Here is an 18030-nt window from a genome sequence, read left to right as displayed (position 1 = left end):
TGTATTTGAAGTATCGAAAGAAAAACCCAAATGTTTTTCTTATCATAAAAATTAAAAGTTTCGCTCATTCCTTGACCTCAATCCTATACCATGGCTGATCAGAATATCTGCACAGAATAAGTTTTTAGTCCGTAGATAGCGCCAGGATGAAATGAACTCCTTTCTATCCACTTTCATTATGCATGCATTCACATATTTAAACGTTACAGTTTTTGAAGATAATGCAAAAAAATTACGTTCCAAAGGGACAGCGATATGTAATTGTAATGACGGTTTACAATACCACATGCATATGCACTCTCATATGTTAGTACTTTGTTATTGTTGTCGTAATTGTTTTGCGGGATATCATCATGGCCAGCTTGTTTCGGCTTAGTCATTCATTCTTCCCCTAAAAACATGCAGGTAGAAATTCAGCATATACTTGTATCCTTGCCTCCTTTATATTCGATGCATGCATGAGAGTGAGTTTGAGGATTTTAGGAAAAAAGTGTCTAAATTACCTCTGGTCGTTTTGCGTTGGTTGTTTGGCATTCTGTCGGGGTTGGTTGTTTTGGTAATTAGAAGAGCTAAGGCAAAACAATGTTTCAAAAATTACGTTTTTAAATAGAATTTAATTTAAATTTAATTAGTTTACCAACCGATAAGGTTGCTGCTGTTGTTGTTGTGTAGCTATTTAATAAAATTTAAATGATAAACCAAATGGGATTTAAATGTCTATGTGTGTGTAGCTGTTATGTATTTTCATGACGCCCTGACTCAGTGGATTCATTCGAATAATTATTTTGCCCCTATACAAGAATTTAATCAAATTGTTACAGTTATTTCACAAAACCAAAAATAACTATGTTCGTACTTTTTCAGCGTACTCTAGATGATTATCAATAAATAAAAAAAAAAATAAATAAGAACTTATCATTGCTGTGGTTTATATGGCAATTTTAATATCTGATTTTGTGGCGATGGTAAAAATATTGAAAACTTAGCAAGTAATAAAAACTGTGCCAAGTTCGGGCGGACCGAATTTGGGGTACCCACTACCGACTTCGCTAAAAATTAGCTTTATTAACTGAGTTCATATTTGAATTATTTTAGAACAATCAAATCGGGAGTTGATTGCGATGGTCCTAAGAAGTCATATCGGGGTATCGGTATTTAAGGAGGCCTATCTAAGCATATAAACCGATTAAGATCATATTTGGCATAGTGGCCGGAAGTCATAACAGCAAACGTTGTGCCTAATTTCAACCAAATCAGGTGAATATGGGGGCCATACTTGGCACAGTGGCCGGAAGTCATAATAGAAATCTTTGTGCCAAATTTCAGCCAAATCAGGTATATATGGGGGCTATACCATTATAAAACCCGATTTGGATCATACTTGGCACAGACGATGGAAGTCAGTTGTGCCAAATATCAGCCCAATCGGGTGAAAATTGAAGTCATCGGGTAATCGGTATTTAAGGAGGCCTATCTGAGTATATAGACCGATTCAGATCCTATTTGGCATAGTGGCCTGAAGTTATAACAGCAATCGTTGTGCCAAATTGCAACCAAATCAGGTGAATATGGGGGCTGTACTTGGCACAGTGGCCGGAAGTCATAACAGAAATCGTTGTGCCAAATTTCATCCCAATCAGGTATATATGGGGACTATACCATTATAAAACTCGATTCGGATCATACTTGGCACACATGAAGGAAGTCAGTTGTGCCAAATTTCTGCCCAATCAGGTGAAATTTGAGGCTTATATGAGCTCACAAAGTCGACTTCGAGGATGGGCTTATATGGGGGCTCTGTCAGTATATAGACCAATTCGGATTATACTCTAGATGATCAAGACTTTCAATCCGGGGGTGGGTTAATATGAGGGCTATTTGTATATTGAACAAGTAAAATGTAAATTTTGCCCATGAACATTCCACTAAGGAACAGGGACAAATTTTCTCACACATCAATGAGTGCAGTCCGATTCAAGTTTAAGCTCACTGATGAGGGGCCTCCTTTTTATAGCCGAGTCTGAACGACGTGCCGCAGTGCGGCATCTCTGTGGAAAGAAGTTTTACATGGCATAGTACCTCACAAATGTTACCATTAGGAAGAGAAAACCACCGCTGAATTTTTTTTCTGATGGTCTCGCCAGGATTTGAACCCAGGCGTTCAGAGTCATAGGCGGACAAGCTAACCTCTGCGCTACGGTGGCCTCCATATTGAACAAGCAAAAAAAACACTAAATTTGGCCGGTCCGAACTTTGGATACCCACTTCCTCGGGTATAAAAATGCATTATTTATGCACCCATAGCAGCTATATCAAAAATGGTCCGATTTGGACCAAATTCGGTTCGGACGTTGAGTGGTGTAATAAATACAAGTCACTGTTCAATTTTGTAGGACAAAATAATGGTCTCTTTGGCAGCTATATCCAAATATAGACCGATCTGAACGATATAGGGCACAGATTTCGAAAAGCCTAACATAAGTCACCGTGTCAAATTTCAGCGTAATCGGATAATAAATGCGCCTTTTATGGGGCTAAGACCTTAAATCAGGAGATCGTTCTATATGGCAGCTATATTCACATCTGGACCGACTTGGGCCATCTTCAAGAAGGATATGGAGGGGCGCAACACACCTCACTGTCATAAATTTCTGAGATCTCGGACCAAAAATGCGCCCAAAACCTAAAGGCGATATATATCGGGCTATATGGCAGCTATATCCAAATCTGGACTGATCTGTGCCAAATTGATAAAATATGTCGAAAGGCCCAACACAACACACTGTCCCAAATTTCAATGAAATCGGACAATAAATGCGCCGTTTATGGGTCCAAGGCTTTAAATCGAGAGATCGGTCTATATGGCAGCTATATGCAAATCTGGTTCGATCTGGGCCAAACTGAAGAAGGATGTCGAAGGGCCTAACACAACTCACTGTCCGAAATTTCAGCAAAATCGGATAATAAATGTGACTTTTATGGGCCTAAGACCTTAAATAGGCAGATCGGTCTATATGGTGACTATATCAAGATATTGTCCGATAAAGTCCATCTTCGAACTTGACCTACCTATGGACAATATAAGAATCTGTGCAAAGATCCAGCTCAATATCTTAATTTTTAAAGACTGTAGCGTGATTTCAACAGACAGACAGACGGACATGGCTAGAAGTGGTCTGGAAGGAATAATAGGGGGGAGGCCCTTTCCCAAAAAGAAGCATGCATACATAAAATAAGACCATTCGGGACAATATGAAAGGTATTTGGGAGAAGAATACGAATATGATATAAAAAATTGTGTCTAAGTATCTAGGGGGCCGCCCCAGGCCCGAAACCGCCCCAAAAGGATCGCCCAAAATCCCAAAAAATCAAAAAAAAAAAAGTGGACCGATCGGTACAATATGGGACTCTAGTGACATGTTTTCGGGAGTAGATTATTATTGTGATATTGGAAATTGGCTGTAAGTAGCTAGGAAGCCTTTCCAATTCCAAAAGTACAATCAAAATGAATCGATGGGGACCAAATGAAAGGTCCCGATCGAAAGGTATTTGGGAGAATAATACGAATATGATATAAAAACTTATGTCTAAATATCTCAGGGGCCGCCCCAGGTCCGAAACCGCCCCAAAAGTAGCGCCCAAAATCAAAAGTGGACCGATCGGTACAATATGGGACTCAAGTGAAAGGTTTTCGGGAGTAGATTATGAATGTGATATTAGAAATTGGGTGTAAGTACCTAGGAAGCCATTCCAAATATCGCCTAAAATTTAAGTGAATCGATCGGGACCAAATGAAAGGTATTTGGGAGTAGAATATAAATATGATGTCAAAGTTGGATCCAAATACCTAGGGGGCCGCCCCAAGCCCAAAACCGCCCCAAAAATACCGCCCCAAAAGTACCGCCCAAAATTAAAATTTTACTGATTGGGACAATATGGGACTCTAGTGAAAGGTATTCGAATATGATTATCAAATACTAAAAATTGGGTGCAATTGCACTACTACGATATATGGTTGCCCAAAAAGTAATTGCGGATTTTTTAAAAGAAAGTAAATGCATTTTTAATAAAATTTATAATGAACTTTAATCAAATATAATTTTTTACACTTTTTTTCTAAAGCAAGCTAAAAGTAACAGCTGATAACTGACAGAAGAAAGAATCCAATTACAGAGTCACAAGCTGTGAAAAAATTTGTCAACGCCGACTATATGAAAAATCCGCAATTACTTTTTGGGCAACCCAATAGATCTATACAGCGGGTGCAATGTACGCTGTACATACTGCCAGTTGGTAGTTGTGAGGCACATAATGTCCAAGTCTGCTTTATACCAACCGGTCCAGTATCCCAAGCGCGGCATAATTTCCCGGCGCAGGCAGCCGTGGGATTCTTTGCGCGAACCCCAACACAGAATCAGCGAGCCTATTCTGGAAATAAACAGGGTAGTCAAAGACTTATGCCCAATTTTTGGCTGTAACACTTGGAGCAGTGGAACTTAGGTACCGGTTTACGCAAGCTGTGGTCTACAGGTAGTACCCTCAAAGCCAAGTAGAAGGGATGACAGATCCTCAATCACTTTTGGCGTGAAAAGATGCGCCAGATTGTTCAACCGTCCATTTATTCAGCATCGCGAGAGAGACAAGGCTAGGAGAAGAGCCATTCGTCATATCCGTGTTTTTCGAGCCGATAGACAGCGTTAACAATAGGTTGGGTAGAAAAGAGGGTGCAGATATTAATGCGCCCCATGTCACTATGGACATACACCTAAGCGATAACAATTTACTGTGGACGAAGTTACGAACGCCACGATGCTTGAGGCACTACTCCTACCGAGCCTCAAAGAATTTCCATTCATCAGGCATCAGCAAGAATTTCGAAGACAGCACAGCATAACAACTGCTTTGCATGCCATCACCTCACACATTTGCCGTGCCTTCAACCAGCCTAGGCCATGTGATAGGACTGTTCTGGTAGCACTGAGGGAGGGAGTGGAATGGCATCAGGCCCCACCCATTGATGACATATGTTAAATGACAACCTCATCGAACTTGCCGCTTATTTCGCTGCACCAAATCTTCAGCCACATTGTTCACTACATATACGCGTGAGGGGAATAATGAGCTGAATGTGAAAGTCGATTGAGTAACTATTCCTACCATCAGTTTTTCCAAAATCCTTGCTGTCATATCTGATAGATCTTACACATCCTCCCCATATGGCACAGTGGTCCCGACAAAAAAGGGATATTGTGGCTCAATTACGATTCGTTAGATCCAACTCCTTCAGAGCAAGGATTGATGCCAATGTGCAGTATGTGTGTCCCGATTGTGACCTGCAACTACACGACACACGTCACCAGTTTAGCTGCCCAGCCAGCCCCACTCGACTCAGACCCAGATCACCCAGAACGCATCCCACCTTAGTCGCAAGGTTCCTAGATCTGGCTTATTCAACAGAACCTAGCGGATGAAAAATAGAACAGAAAACATTGCTACAACAGCAAAAACGTACATCAATAAGAAGTATCTGTGCAAAATTTCGAGCGGCTACCTTTACACTTTCGACCGCTATCGTAGTCTTCTTCTATACTTCTTGGTGTCACAGATACATACTTCGAGGTGTTACAAACGGATTGACTAGATTAATACACCCCCCTCCTATGGTGGTGGGTATGATAATTTCAAATCTACTTTCATCATAACCCCCATCAAAAAAACCTGGATGGCTAGACATCGGTCGATAAAGGGAAGGAAATAATACTAACTTGGAATATGTAAAAGACTGTCCTCACACCATCGACATCATCATCATCATCATCTTCATGGTGATGATCTTTAAGCCTTGCTGTGCCATTTGGCTAAGTGGCCAACATGTACGTCCTCCCCATCATCAACTACAACAACAGCAGCAGCAGCCCCAGACGTAGCAGCAGCAGTATTATTATCATCATCTTTATATTCCGGTCGGTTGGTTGGTAGTGGCGGCGGCGGCGGTGGAGCATATTCGGTGCTGTTGTTGTTACTTGGGCACTCTCTTTTTTTTGTTGATATCTAAAATCTAAAAACAAACCGAGAAAAATATAATAAAAGGAATTCTGCGGATTGTTGTTATTATTGTTATTATAATTCCTTGAAGTGGTCATATCAGTAAAATATAATCATCAAAACTAACAAACATACAGACGTACATACGAACCTAAATATGTATGAACATTCGGACAGAACAACACACTGGCATATACGTACACATAAACAAAGATACTTATCCGCATGTAAGTTCCTACAATTTACTTGGCATTGTGATACACTGCAAAAAAAATTATTTTATAGAAATTTTTTATTGAAAGTTGGAGGGTTAGTAAATTCCAACTATGCGTAGTAGTCGGCAAATTCTGTCTTGTCTCTTTTCTGGTCTACGGGACATGTTATGCAGAGGTATCAATCATCGGGTATGGGTTCTTCTAGCCAAATTGCGCAGACGAGCTGATGCATACGCCTTATCAGCGTGTCACCACCGGTCTTAAGAAGTTCAGCCGGCAAGCCATCGGCTCCTGTTGCCTTTTTGTTTTTCAGCCGAGTATCTGCTACGTGGACTTCGTTTTGACGACACATTTGCTACACATTCTATATCATCATCAGGGATTGGTTGTGCGGCCTGCTCATGGCCACCATCATAGGATACGAGTAGCTGGGAAAAGTGTACTTTCCATATCCTCAGCACACTATCTGTATCAGCTACCAGATTTCCTTCTTTGTCTCTGTAGGAGGATGTGCCTGTATCAAAACCATCTGTATCAGTTAACAGATTTCCTTCTTTGTCTCTGCAGAAGGATGTGCCTGTTCCAAAGCCATCGGTTTGATGTTTAATTCTTTGGTAGAATTTTCGGACATCATTCTGGCTCCTGAACATCTCAATTCGCTCACACTCACGTCTTTCAAATACCTTCTTCTACTTGCAAATGAAATGTTTTTATCTCTCTCCTTTTCTCCCGATATCTCTCCTTAGCCTGGCGCATTGCTACTGACTGTAATGTTGCCCTGTAAGCCGCATTCTTGGCTTCAGTAGCTTTTGACACTCCTGGTCGTACCATGGTTTCCTTGGGGGAGACTTTTGGTACCCAAGAACGGATGTTGCGGTTCTTCTTCCCTTGGGTGAGACTTTTGGTACCCAAGTACGGATGTTGCGGTTCTTCTCAAGAAATGCGCTGCTATACTATCGGGACAGGGGGTGCTTCGTTCAAGCAATTGGGTCAGCCGAGTAGAGTATGCCGTTGCCACCTGCTGGGTTGCAGTTTTTCGATGTCCAGCTTCCGTTGAGTGTCAGATCGTACACTTCTCGCCAAATTAAATCGTGTGCGAAACTTTGCTCCAACAATATCACATTCTAACAAATCGTGCAATTTTTTTTAAAGTATTTTTTTAAATTTTACACCCTCCACAATAGGATACAGGATAACTAATTCCGTTTGTAACACATCGAAATATTGATCTGAGGCCCAACAAAGCATATATATATATATTCTTGATCGTCTTCATATTCTAAGTCGATTTAGCCATTCCGGCCGTCTGTCCGTCCATTTGTCTATCGAAAGCACGCTAACTTTCAAAGGAGTCAAACTGAGCGCTTGAAAAATTACAAATACTTTCTATAAGTGCAGGTCGGTTGGGATTGTCAATGGGCCAATAGGCTCATGTTTTGATATAGCTGTCATATAAGCCGATCTTGGGTCTAGAATTTTTGAGCCTTTAAAGGGCGCAATTCTTATCGGATTGCAATTTTGTATCTGGTTTTTTTTATGACTTCCAACAACTGTGCTAGGTATGGCTCAAATCGGTTCATAACCTTATATAGCTCGCATGGAAATCGATCTTGGATTTTGAGTTCCTAAGCTTCTAGAGGGCGCAATTCTTATCCGATTTGGTAGAAATTTTGTTCGACGACTTCTACTAAGACCGTTAACATACGTGCAAAAAATGATTTGAATCCATAACTGATTTAGCCCTCACATAAACCGATCTTCCGATTTTAGTACCTGAGCCCCTATAGGGCGCAATTCTTATCCGATTTGGCAGACATTTTGTACAACGATTCACTCCTATGACCTTCAACATACGTGCCAAATATGGTCTGAATAGGTTTATAATCCGATATAGCTCCCATATAAGCCGATCTCCTTATAGGGTGAAAATTTTTCTTGGATTTGGTTGACTTCACAATGACTTCGACTATGGTCTCCAACATCCAAACCAAGTATGATCCGAATTGGTCAATAATCTGACATAGCTCCAATAGCATAGCAATTCATATTCATTACCCTCTGTTTGCCTATAAAGGGATACTGGGCAAAGAACTTGACAAATGCGATTTAGGGTGGAGTGATAAAAGATTCGGTCCGGCCGAAATTAGGCCGAAAAGTAAAATTAAAATGTGCCCCAATATTATTTGCTCCCCAATTTAATTGCAAAAGTTCAGATTTACTTGAGGAAAATCCCACGTCCCTCCCTCAAAACATGGCTTATTACCATGCTTATTTACCGAAAATGCCAAGATAGAAAAAAACTAAATTTCAGTGGAATTCTCTCTCAAAGAAAATTTCAATGAAATTTTCTCTATGAATAAAAAACACATTATCTTTCAAAACTAAATTTCAATATTTTTAGGGGAAAGTTCCCTATAGAAGAATTTTGATGAAATTATTCAAAATTTTAATGAAATTTTTTCTAAAAATAAAATTTCAATGAAATGTTTCCTAAAGACAAAATTGAATAAAATATTCTGTTTAACAAAACTCTATTTAAAAAAATTAAACTTCAATATAAAAAAGTGTTTGTTTTAGGAACAAATTACTTTCGATTTTTTTTTCGGTGTACTCTTAGTCGCTGTAGACGTGTACACCAGACAGCAAACAACCAAAAGTTTTACGTTTTGTTGTGGATATTAAAACTGAAATGAAATAAAAGGGAAACACCAACCATAACTGCAACTGCAGCTGCAACAACAATACCAACATTATACAGTAACTGACACGAAAATAAATGAAATGCAACTCTTGAGGACGAAAATGATGATGATCATGTTGGATACCTGATGATTATGATGATGATCACTTGAATACTTATACATGGTGACCAACCCTAAATATCTCGAAACGATCGGCTACAATGTTTTACTAAGCTTGTCCCAAAAAGTCCATGATTGAAAAAAAACCAACCAAAACAGATTACTTGGTACCCTTTAAAATTATAAAGATTTTACAACTGTATTTATGATGAGTAGATAATGTTGAGCGCATTAAAAAAGATAATCTTATGTGAAATGCATATACAGACAATTTCATTTAAATTTTGCTTTAAGAGAATTTTTTTATACCCACCACCATAGGATGGAGGATATTCTAACCAAGCCATTCTGTCTGTAACACCTTCAAATATTGATCTGCGATCCCATAAATATATTCTTGATCGTCTGGTTATATTCGTTCGATATAGCCATGTCTGTCGAAATCACGATAACGGTCGATCGCATAAAACTAGCCGCTGAAAATTATGCACAGATACATCTTATTGATGTAGGTCGTTGGTGATTGTTAATGAGCCATATCGGTTCAGATTTGCTTTATAGAATCCATACAAATCGATCCCCGGATTTGTCTTCCAGAGCCCCTAGAAGCCTCAGTTTTCATTCGCTTTGGCTGAAACTTGACACAAAGTCATCCGTTCTGACTTCCAATATTATTAAAGAGGGGGGCGGATTCCCCGATATGACTACTTGAGACCATAGCAGCCGCAACCAGGTACAAGAATTTCTAAGGCATATACATTGTTTGGTAATATTTACGCAATAAAGAAATATCCATCCCAAGGTAGGTATTTAAATGTGCGAAAACAACCACCCCCTACCCAACACCATAGGCTCCCATATAATCCGATTTCCAGTTTTTACTTCTTGAGCCTCTGGAATCCGCAATTTTTGTCGAATTTGGTTAACATTTTGCATGTAATGTTCCTTTAAGACTTTCAACAGCTGTGCTAAGTACGGTTCAAATCGGTCCATAACCTGCTATAGCTCCCATATATACCAATCTCACGATTTGATATATTGAGCCCCTGCAGTCCATTATATTTATCCGATTTGGGTAAAAATTTGCATGTGGTGTTCTGTTATGACTTTTAGCAACTGTGCTAAGTACGGTCCAAATCGGACCATTACCTTATATAGCTTCCATATAAACCAATCTCCCTATTTGACTTCTTGAACCTCTGGAAGCCGTAATTTTTGTCCGATTTGGCTAAAATTTTGCTTGTGGTAGTCTGTTAAGACTTTCAACAACTGTGCTAAGTACGCGCCAAATCGGTCAGTAACCTGATATAGCTCCCATATAAACCGATCTTTCGAGTTGATTTCTTGAGCCCCTGGAAGCCGCAATTTTTGTACGATTTGGTTGAAATTTAGCATGAAGTGTTTTGCTCTAACTTCTAACAACTGCGCCAAGTATTGTTCACATCAGTTTATTAACTGGTATAGCTCTCATGTAATCCGATATCGGATCTTGAATTCATGAGCCTCTAGAGGGCGCAATTATTATCCGATATTGCATGAAGTGTTTTGGTTTCACCATGGCTTGACTAAGTATGGCCTAAATTCACGTTTAAAAAACTGATCTAACTCCAATATAAGCCATTCTCCCAATTATACTTCTTGAACTTCTAGAGGAAACCAAATTCCTATTTGGCTTCCTCTAGTGGAAGCTTAGCTTTTGCGATTGCTTAGCGATATCGGGCAAAGAACTTGACAAATGCGATCCACGGTGGAGGGTATATAAGACAAGACCCATTCGATGTTTTCCCATATATGTCGCATTACCAATTATGGTTTTGTATTATGATCTACTATTTTCTTTATGCTATAAATAAAATCCAAAATTTTTGTTGTTGTTTTCGCACATTTGAATACCTTCTCTATGATGGATATTTCTTTATCGCGTAAATGTTACAAAACAATTTATGTGCCTTAGAATTTCCTGTTGAGTTTTCTTGTACTTGGCAACCATTTGTATGTTGCTCTAATGATTTTTATCATTGGACATACCAGCATTTTTGTACCCAAACCTGAAAAATTTACACTTTCCGTGTTTACCATCCGCACTAGTCCCAGCTGCTCATTATACTCACTGCTCTTTGCTCAGTTAAAACATAAAAGAAAAAAATGTTGTGTGTGAGAATGTGTCTATACCAGTGGTGACAAAAACACAATTGCAATTATTTGCAAGCTTATGGGTCTGCTTGGGATTATTTTCTTTGTACGTACAAGGTGATGTGCATTAAAGTGAGTTTTTATTGCCAACCACTGGTCTATATGCTCAAATTCTCTCCCTTTCTCTCCAGTAGAAGAGACACAAGAGAATAATTATTGGAGGCCATCGTAGAACAGAGGTTAGCATGTCCACTTATGGGTTCGAATCCTGGCCACTCCACCAGAAAAAAATTTTCTGCTGCGGTTTTCCCCTCCTAATGCTGGCAACATTTGCGAAGTACTATGCCATGCAAAACTTCTCTTCATAGAGGTGTCGCACTGCGGCACGCCGTTCGGACTTGGCTATAAAAAGTAGGCCCCCTATCATTGAGCTTAAACTTGAATCGGACTGCACTCATTGATATGTAAGAAGTTTCCCCGCGTTCTTTAGTGGAATGTTCATGGGCAAAATTTGCAAATTTTTACACGAATAATCGTTTGCAGCTATCGTAGCACTTCTGCAATTAAAGAGCTTTTGGTTTTACAGCAAAAGGAAAGTTCTTTTACCGTAACCGAAGCTGCTGAAAGCTTTACAATAAACAAAGTTAGTTAAGTTCAATAATACTACGTTTATAGCTAACCTTTGATATGTTGATGCGAAACGTTACACGGTTACAATAAAAACAAAACTTGGTGATAAAAGTATTTTGTTTGTCGTAAAAATTTTCTAAACGTTTTAGGTTTTTGCGTGTAGAGAAATATTTTCTCTTTAGTGAAATTTTTTTCTAGTAAATGTTGAATGTTCTTGATGTGTTTACTTACCCACGATTTTGTTCTCTTTTTAGGTGATTGTTCCGATTCGACCGAAGACATGACAGTAGACAGCAGAGGTAAGTGATACAAATATATTTTTTCTTCACTTATATTCCTCACAATTCATTGCAAGAAAGGATGGATCTCTTCCTTTTGTCAACCAAATTATTAATCAATTTTCCATAAAGCCAACAAAATCAATATCAATGTTATACCACTCATAAAATGTTGATGCATTTTGTCAGGCAAAATAAAAAAGAGAAAGGTTAATAAGAGCCAGTGTCGTAGTTTTATAGTCTGGCCCCTCAACCATATTTTGTCACATGGTCCTTGGTGGAGTCCGTTTACTCAGGATGATGGTTTTTCATATTTGTCGTCGTTTGGCGATGGCAATGTTGATGATGACGATGTCGACGATGATTAAACTTATGACCAGTTCTTTGCTTTTAACTCGTTGGATAATATGTGTGTGTTTTGGCAGAGATAAGGACAAAAGGACATAAAAAATATCCCTTTTATCACTTGAACGTTTCGTTTTGGGAGTTTGTATGCTTGTGTGTGTGTGTGTGTGTGTGTGTTTCCATTATTTGGTCTTATCCTCAAACACTTTTTGTAGCATTTGCAAATCCTTTTCTTCCCCTGCTCTCACTTCATCTCTCTCCATTTCTTTCGCTTAACTTCCTGCCCTTGCTGGGGCATTATGAAGTATGTTTGTATGTGTTGTCGCCAAACCATCCCGTAAAGGAACCCTTCTTCAACCTATCGTAAATTTGAAAGTTAATTCATATTTATAACAATGATTATGTGGTTTTGTAAAGATCCCAGAGACGGAAGGGTTCATTTTGTGGACCCTGATAGATAGAGATTACCTAGCCACCGGTCGTTGTGGATGTGCTTGATGAGAACACACACACACACACACACACCAAATGAGAGAGGAAGCAGCAAGAAGACGAACAGGGAGAAAGACCATTAAGCCAACAAGTTTATTAATACCCCTACCACCATATCCTGTCGCCCCAGAAATCAACCATTATAATGCCAATAAAAAAGTGTTAATCTCGTGCCAACCATTCATTCACTGTTTCATTGACTTTCTATAAAGCGTTCGTTCCAGAGTCCTTTGCTTTCTTGTATGTGTGTTTGTGTGTGTGAGTGTTCTTTTTTGTCGATGCTGGTGATTTGTGTTCACTTATTTCACATTTTATTCTGTTGCACTCATTATTGTTGTCACATCGCCATTTCTTTTTTCTTTCCTGTTGGCCTTCTTATCTCTCGGCCAGGCCATCGACATTTTTATTCGCCAGCCACCCTTGTGATAGGATTATGGGTTATGGATATGCATTGGCCTTTCTTTTTGTGTGGCGCACACAGTTCAATCAGTGTGTGTAGGTGGTGCGGAGCGGGGGCTAGCCATACTTAATTCGTTTATTATTCCATGAAAAAGGGTTGATGTCAGCAGTTATCTTGTGTTTCTTCTTCTTTTTGGTGGGGGCGGGCGGTCGGTCGCTCGGTCGGTCAATGTAGGGAAAATATTTCAAATGATGGTTGTATAAAACTCATTTCCTTGATGATTATGAGTTTTGTTGCTCACTGCCATTTTTGTTAAAAGTAACGCCCATTAATTAAAAGCTCTAAAACGATTTATTCTCAAGAGGAGAAAATGAAAAACCTATCACTTGAAGCTATGAAAATTGTCATAGGGTATTAATGCATTATGGGTTAAGAAAATATAATCCGAAATGAAGCCGATGACCAAAGTAATCGATGCCATAACATGTCGAGATACTGCATTGAAAAAGGGTTTTCTAATAAGAGATGTTATTTTGAAAATGCCATTTTTTGAGATGAATGATGGGATGTTTATTTCATAATCAAGAGCATGGTATGTCGTTAGTAATGAAAAAGAACATCAGCCAAATGGCCACCACGACCATGCTTACAGCACCATATCCCTTTCATGAAATTGTCCATGACAAAATCGCAAAGAGACTGCTCTACGTCCTCGATAGCCTCACAAGTTTTATATTTGAGATCCTAAACTGACCCTGGACTATTGGCGTATATCTTATCTTTCATGTCGCCTCAAAGGAAGAAGTCACAAATTGATTAAACACAAGATCTCGAAGGCCAATATTGATCAGTTCCTCCAGTTATATATTTGAGATCCTAAACTGACCCTGGACTATTGGCGTATATCTTATCTTTCATGTCGCCTCAAAGGAAGAAGTCACAAATTGATTAAACACAAGATCTCGAAGGCCAATATTGATCAGTTCCTCCAGTGATAAGACGGCCCGAAAACTTTCTCGTAAAAGAGTACGGGTTTCGTTGCTTGTGTGGCACTAAGCGCCGCCAAATGGCAAAAAATTGAAAATAAGTCTACAACTTTTTATCTGTTGATCTTAGCGATACAAATTGTTCTAGACATTTGTAGAGGAGAAAGTTGATGTATCACAAGAAGGTGAAGAAAAGTGCTGCTATAGGTTCGTATCATAATTGCAGGCTGGGATACAGGGTGTCAGAGTTGACCACTTTTGACTTCTCCAACCTTCTGGGGGCCATAACTTTTGATCTACCAAACCGACTTGCATGATTTAGGAATCTAAAGAAATAGGCATTTTAAAATAGGCCACCGTAGCACAGAGGTTAGCATGTCCGCATATGAAGCTGAACGCCTGGGTTCGAATCCTGGCGAGACCATCAGAAAAAAATTTCAGCGGTGGTTTTCCCCTCCTAACGCTGGCAACATTTGTAAGGTACTATGCCATATAAAACTTCTCTCCAAGAGGTGTCGCACTACGGCACGCCGTTCGGACTCGGCTATAAAAAGGAGGCCCCTTATCATTGAGCTTAAACTTGAATCGGACTGCACTCATTGTGATGAGAAGTTTGCTCCTGTTCCTCAGTGGAATGTTCATGAGCAAAATTTGCAATTCACAAACTTTGACTTGGGTTTTTTCAGTGATTTTTAATAACATCGTAAATTTGTGAGCTATAAATTTTAAATTTCACACAAACTGTGCCAGTATTGCTGTTCCGCAGATTGCTCTCTGCAACCACTAGTTTCCCATGAACATTCCATTAAGTAACGGGGGGTATTTCTATCATATCAATGTCAATGATAAGAGGCTTCCTTTCTACCTCATAAATGTCGCCAGCATTAGTAAGAGGATCACCCCCACAGCAACTTTTTCTAATGTTCATGCGGGGTTTGAACCCACGCGTTCGGCGTCATAGAAAGATGCAAACCTCTGCCCCATGGTGATCTCCAGAAGATTGCTCTCTAACGATCCGAAAACTCTTGGAAGCATTCTAAGATATGATGGAAGCTGGGCGGAATCTAGATCTGAGACGCTCAAGCTACTTGCTGGTACGCAATTCCCTGGATGCTCGTACGTAGCCAGTGGGTCAAATAACACTGATGGTATCGATGTTCTCCTGACGCAACACAGTGGCACAGAGTCACTGTCTGTGGTTGAGGACAAAATAACGGAGGGGAAGATAGTCCGGGCGGTGAATTCGTTTGAACCCTAAAAGTCAATGGGACCGGATGGCATACTGCCTGCTATGCTGCAAAGAGCAGGACGGATTGTCATACGACTCCTTGAGATGATTTGTAGGAGCTGTGTTTTGCTTTACTATGTACCAACTGGATAGCGGGAGGTTAGGGTGTTTTTTATCCCGAAAGCGGGCAAACCGAACCATTCTCTACTCAAGGTTTACACACCAATTAGCCTCCCATCCTTCAAGACATTGGAGAGACTCATTGTCCTATGTATTAGGGTCCATCTCGACCCTTCTCTGGTGTGCGGTTATCAACCTGCAAACACTAAGGCTCGGTCGTTTGACAGTGCCCTTGTGATGTGGTTGGCTACATCGAGGGGAATTTGGGTGTGGGACTTCACTTTGACGGCCTTTTAGGACATAGAAGGGACTTTGTATAAAGTGAAGTTGGAGTCCATACATGGCGCCCTATTGGACATAATGCAATCTTGTCTATGAACATTCCATTGAGGAAAACTGTTCACTTATCAATGAGTACTGTCCGATTCAAGTTTTTATCTCTTTGGGGAGAAGTTTTTACATGACGTAGTGCCAACATTATAGAAGGCAATAACCACCGCTGAAAATTTGTTCTGATATTCTGGCCAGGATTCGAACCCAGGCGTTTAGCTTCATAGGCGGACATGCTAACCTCTGTGCTTCGATTTCCCCTTATTTTGGTAAATTGTGTTGATACGATGCTGGCAAGCCGGATTATCAACGTATCACTAACAGAGGACTCCAAAAAAAAGATTGTGATCAGAGGAACTCCGCTAGGTGGGATCTTATCTCGTCTATTGTGGCTTTTGATAGTCAATGGGATTCTGAAGTCTTTCGAGAGATAGAGTGTGAATGTCGTTTCCTACACTCACCATATCGTCAGCGTGGTGAATGGTCGTTTCATCTCTACTATTAGGGACGCCGTTCAGGGAGCTTTGAGGAAGCTGCCCGAATGGGCGAGGGCCAACGGGCTTGGCATTAATCCCAGAAAGATTGAACTGCTCCTTTTCACCAGGTGGAGAAAGCTGGGTGCTTTTAAGGGACCTGTCCTGTATGGGGGGGGTGAGTTACCCCTCCTATGACGCCGAAAGCCGGACTTCGTATCCCGGCGAGAATATCAACGCTGGTTGGTCTACTAAGTGCTGTCTCTCTGCGTCAGAACGTTTGTTTGTTTGTTAGTTGGTTTGTCTGTTCCGTATAGACTCAAAAACGGCTGAACCGATTTTCATCAAATTTTCACAGAAGGCAGGGTACTACATTTTTTGATATCCGAAGGGAGGCGGACCCTCCCCCATGCCCCCATTGCAAAAACGCCAGATCTCGGAGATGGTTGCACCTTGTGGTACCCCAAAAATATGAAATTTGCAAAAATTTTAGGGTCAAATAACCTGGGGGGACGCCCCTTCCCAAAACCCACCCGAAAGGACATTTTTACCGATTGGGACAATATGGGTATCAAATGAAAGGTATTCAGGAGTAGAGTACGAACTTGGCATTAAAATGTCACCATAAGTGTGTGGGGGAGTCCCCACCCCTAAATACACCACCCAACAGGACACTTTTACTGCCTTGGGAAATATGGGTATGAAATGAGAGCTATTTAAGAGTAGAGTACGTACTTGGCATAAAAATGTCACCTTAAGTGATTCCCCACTCCCGCTCCATCACAACCCAACAGGATACTTTTACAGCTTTGGGCAATATGGGTATCATATGAAATGTGTTGAAAAGTAGAGAACAAATGTGACATAAAAATTTATTCCTTTGTGCCTGAGGGTTTCTTCCCACCCACCCAAAACCCTCCAGCAGGACATATTTACCGCTTGGAGCAACATGGATATTAAGTGAAAGGCATTTAAAAGTATAATGAAAAGCAGATATAAAAATTTATTCCTTGGTGTCTGAGGCGCTCTCCACTCCTAAAAACCGCTTAACAGGACATATTTACCGGTTGGTACAATATGGGTATCAAATGAAAGGTGTTTGAAAGTTGAGTAAATATCTGTTATAAGAATTTGGTTCAAAGTGTCTACGAGGCTTCTCGAACCCCAAAAACCCCCTAAACGGATATGCATGTCCAGCGTCACAAGATGGGTATAAAATGATAGGTCTTTAAGAGTTGACTACGAATCTGATATACACATTTTGGGACAGAGTCTGGAACCAGACCACCCACCTAATATGCTTCAATAAGTCGTGCAGTTCGATCAGGTTAATATGGGAATTAAACGAAAGGTCTATGACAGTAGAGTTCGAATCTAATGTTGTTATAAGGGTTCAAGTATCAAGTATCTATTCGAACCCCGGCGTTCGGCGTCATAGGCGGACATGCTAACCTCTGCGCTTCGGTGGCCTCCATTAGATAATAGAGTGCACTTTTTGCGCTCAATTTGGGATAGATACAGGAAGGAGCTGCGGATCCTTAAAAATTTGCTATA

At 40.2% G+C, this 18030-nt stretch overlaps 1 protein-coding gene across 6 annotated transcripts in view; it reads left to right on the top strand.

The window, feature by feature from the left end:
* Positions 1 to 18030, top strand: part of LOC106082288 (zinc finger protein ush) — a 570300-nt gene that overhangs the window by 453207 nt on the left and 99063 nt on the right. For all 6 annotated transcript variants that reach the window (XM_059366043.1, XM_059366041.1, XM_059366042.1 and 3 more), the window contains one exon: positions 12079 to 12123. In XM_059366043.1, coding sequence (XP_059222026.1) covers positions 12079 to 12123 — 45 coding nt within the window. The remainder of the gene's footprint in view (positions 1 to 12078; positions 12124 to 18030) is intronic.

This window comes from Stomoxys calcitrans, chromosome 3, assembly GCF_963082655.1.
Source record: "Stomoxys calcitrans chromosome 3, idStoCalc2.1, whole genome shotgun sequence".
Lineage (NCBI taxonomy): Eukaryota > Metazoa > Arthropoda > Insecta > Diptera > Muscidae > Stomoxys > Stomoxys calcitrans.
This window is presented reverse-complemented; position numbering and strand designations above follow the sequence as displayed.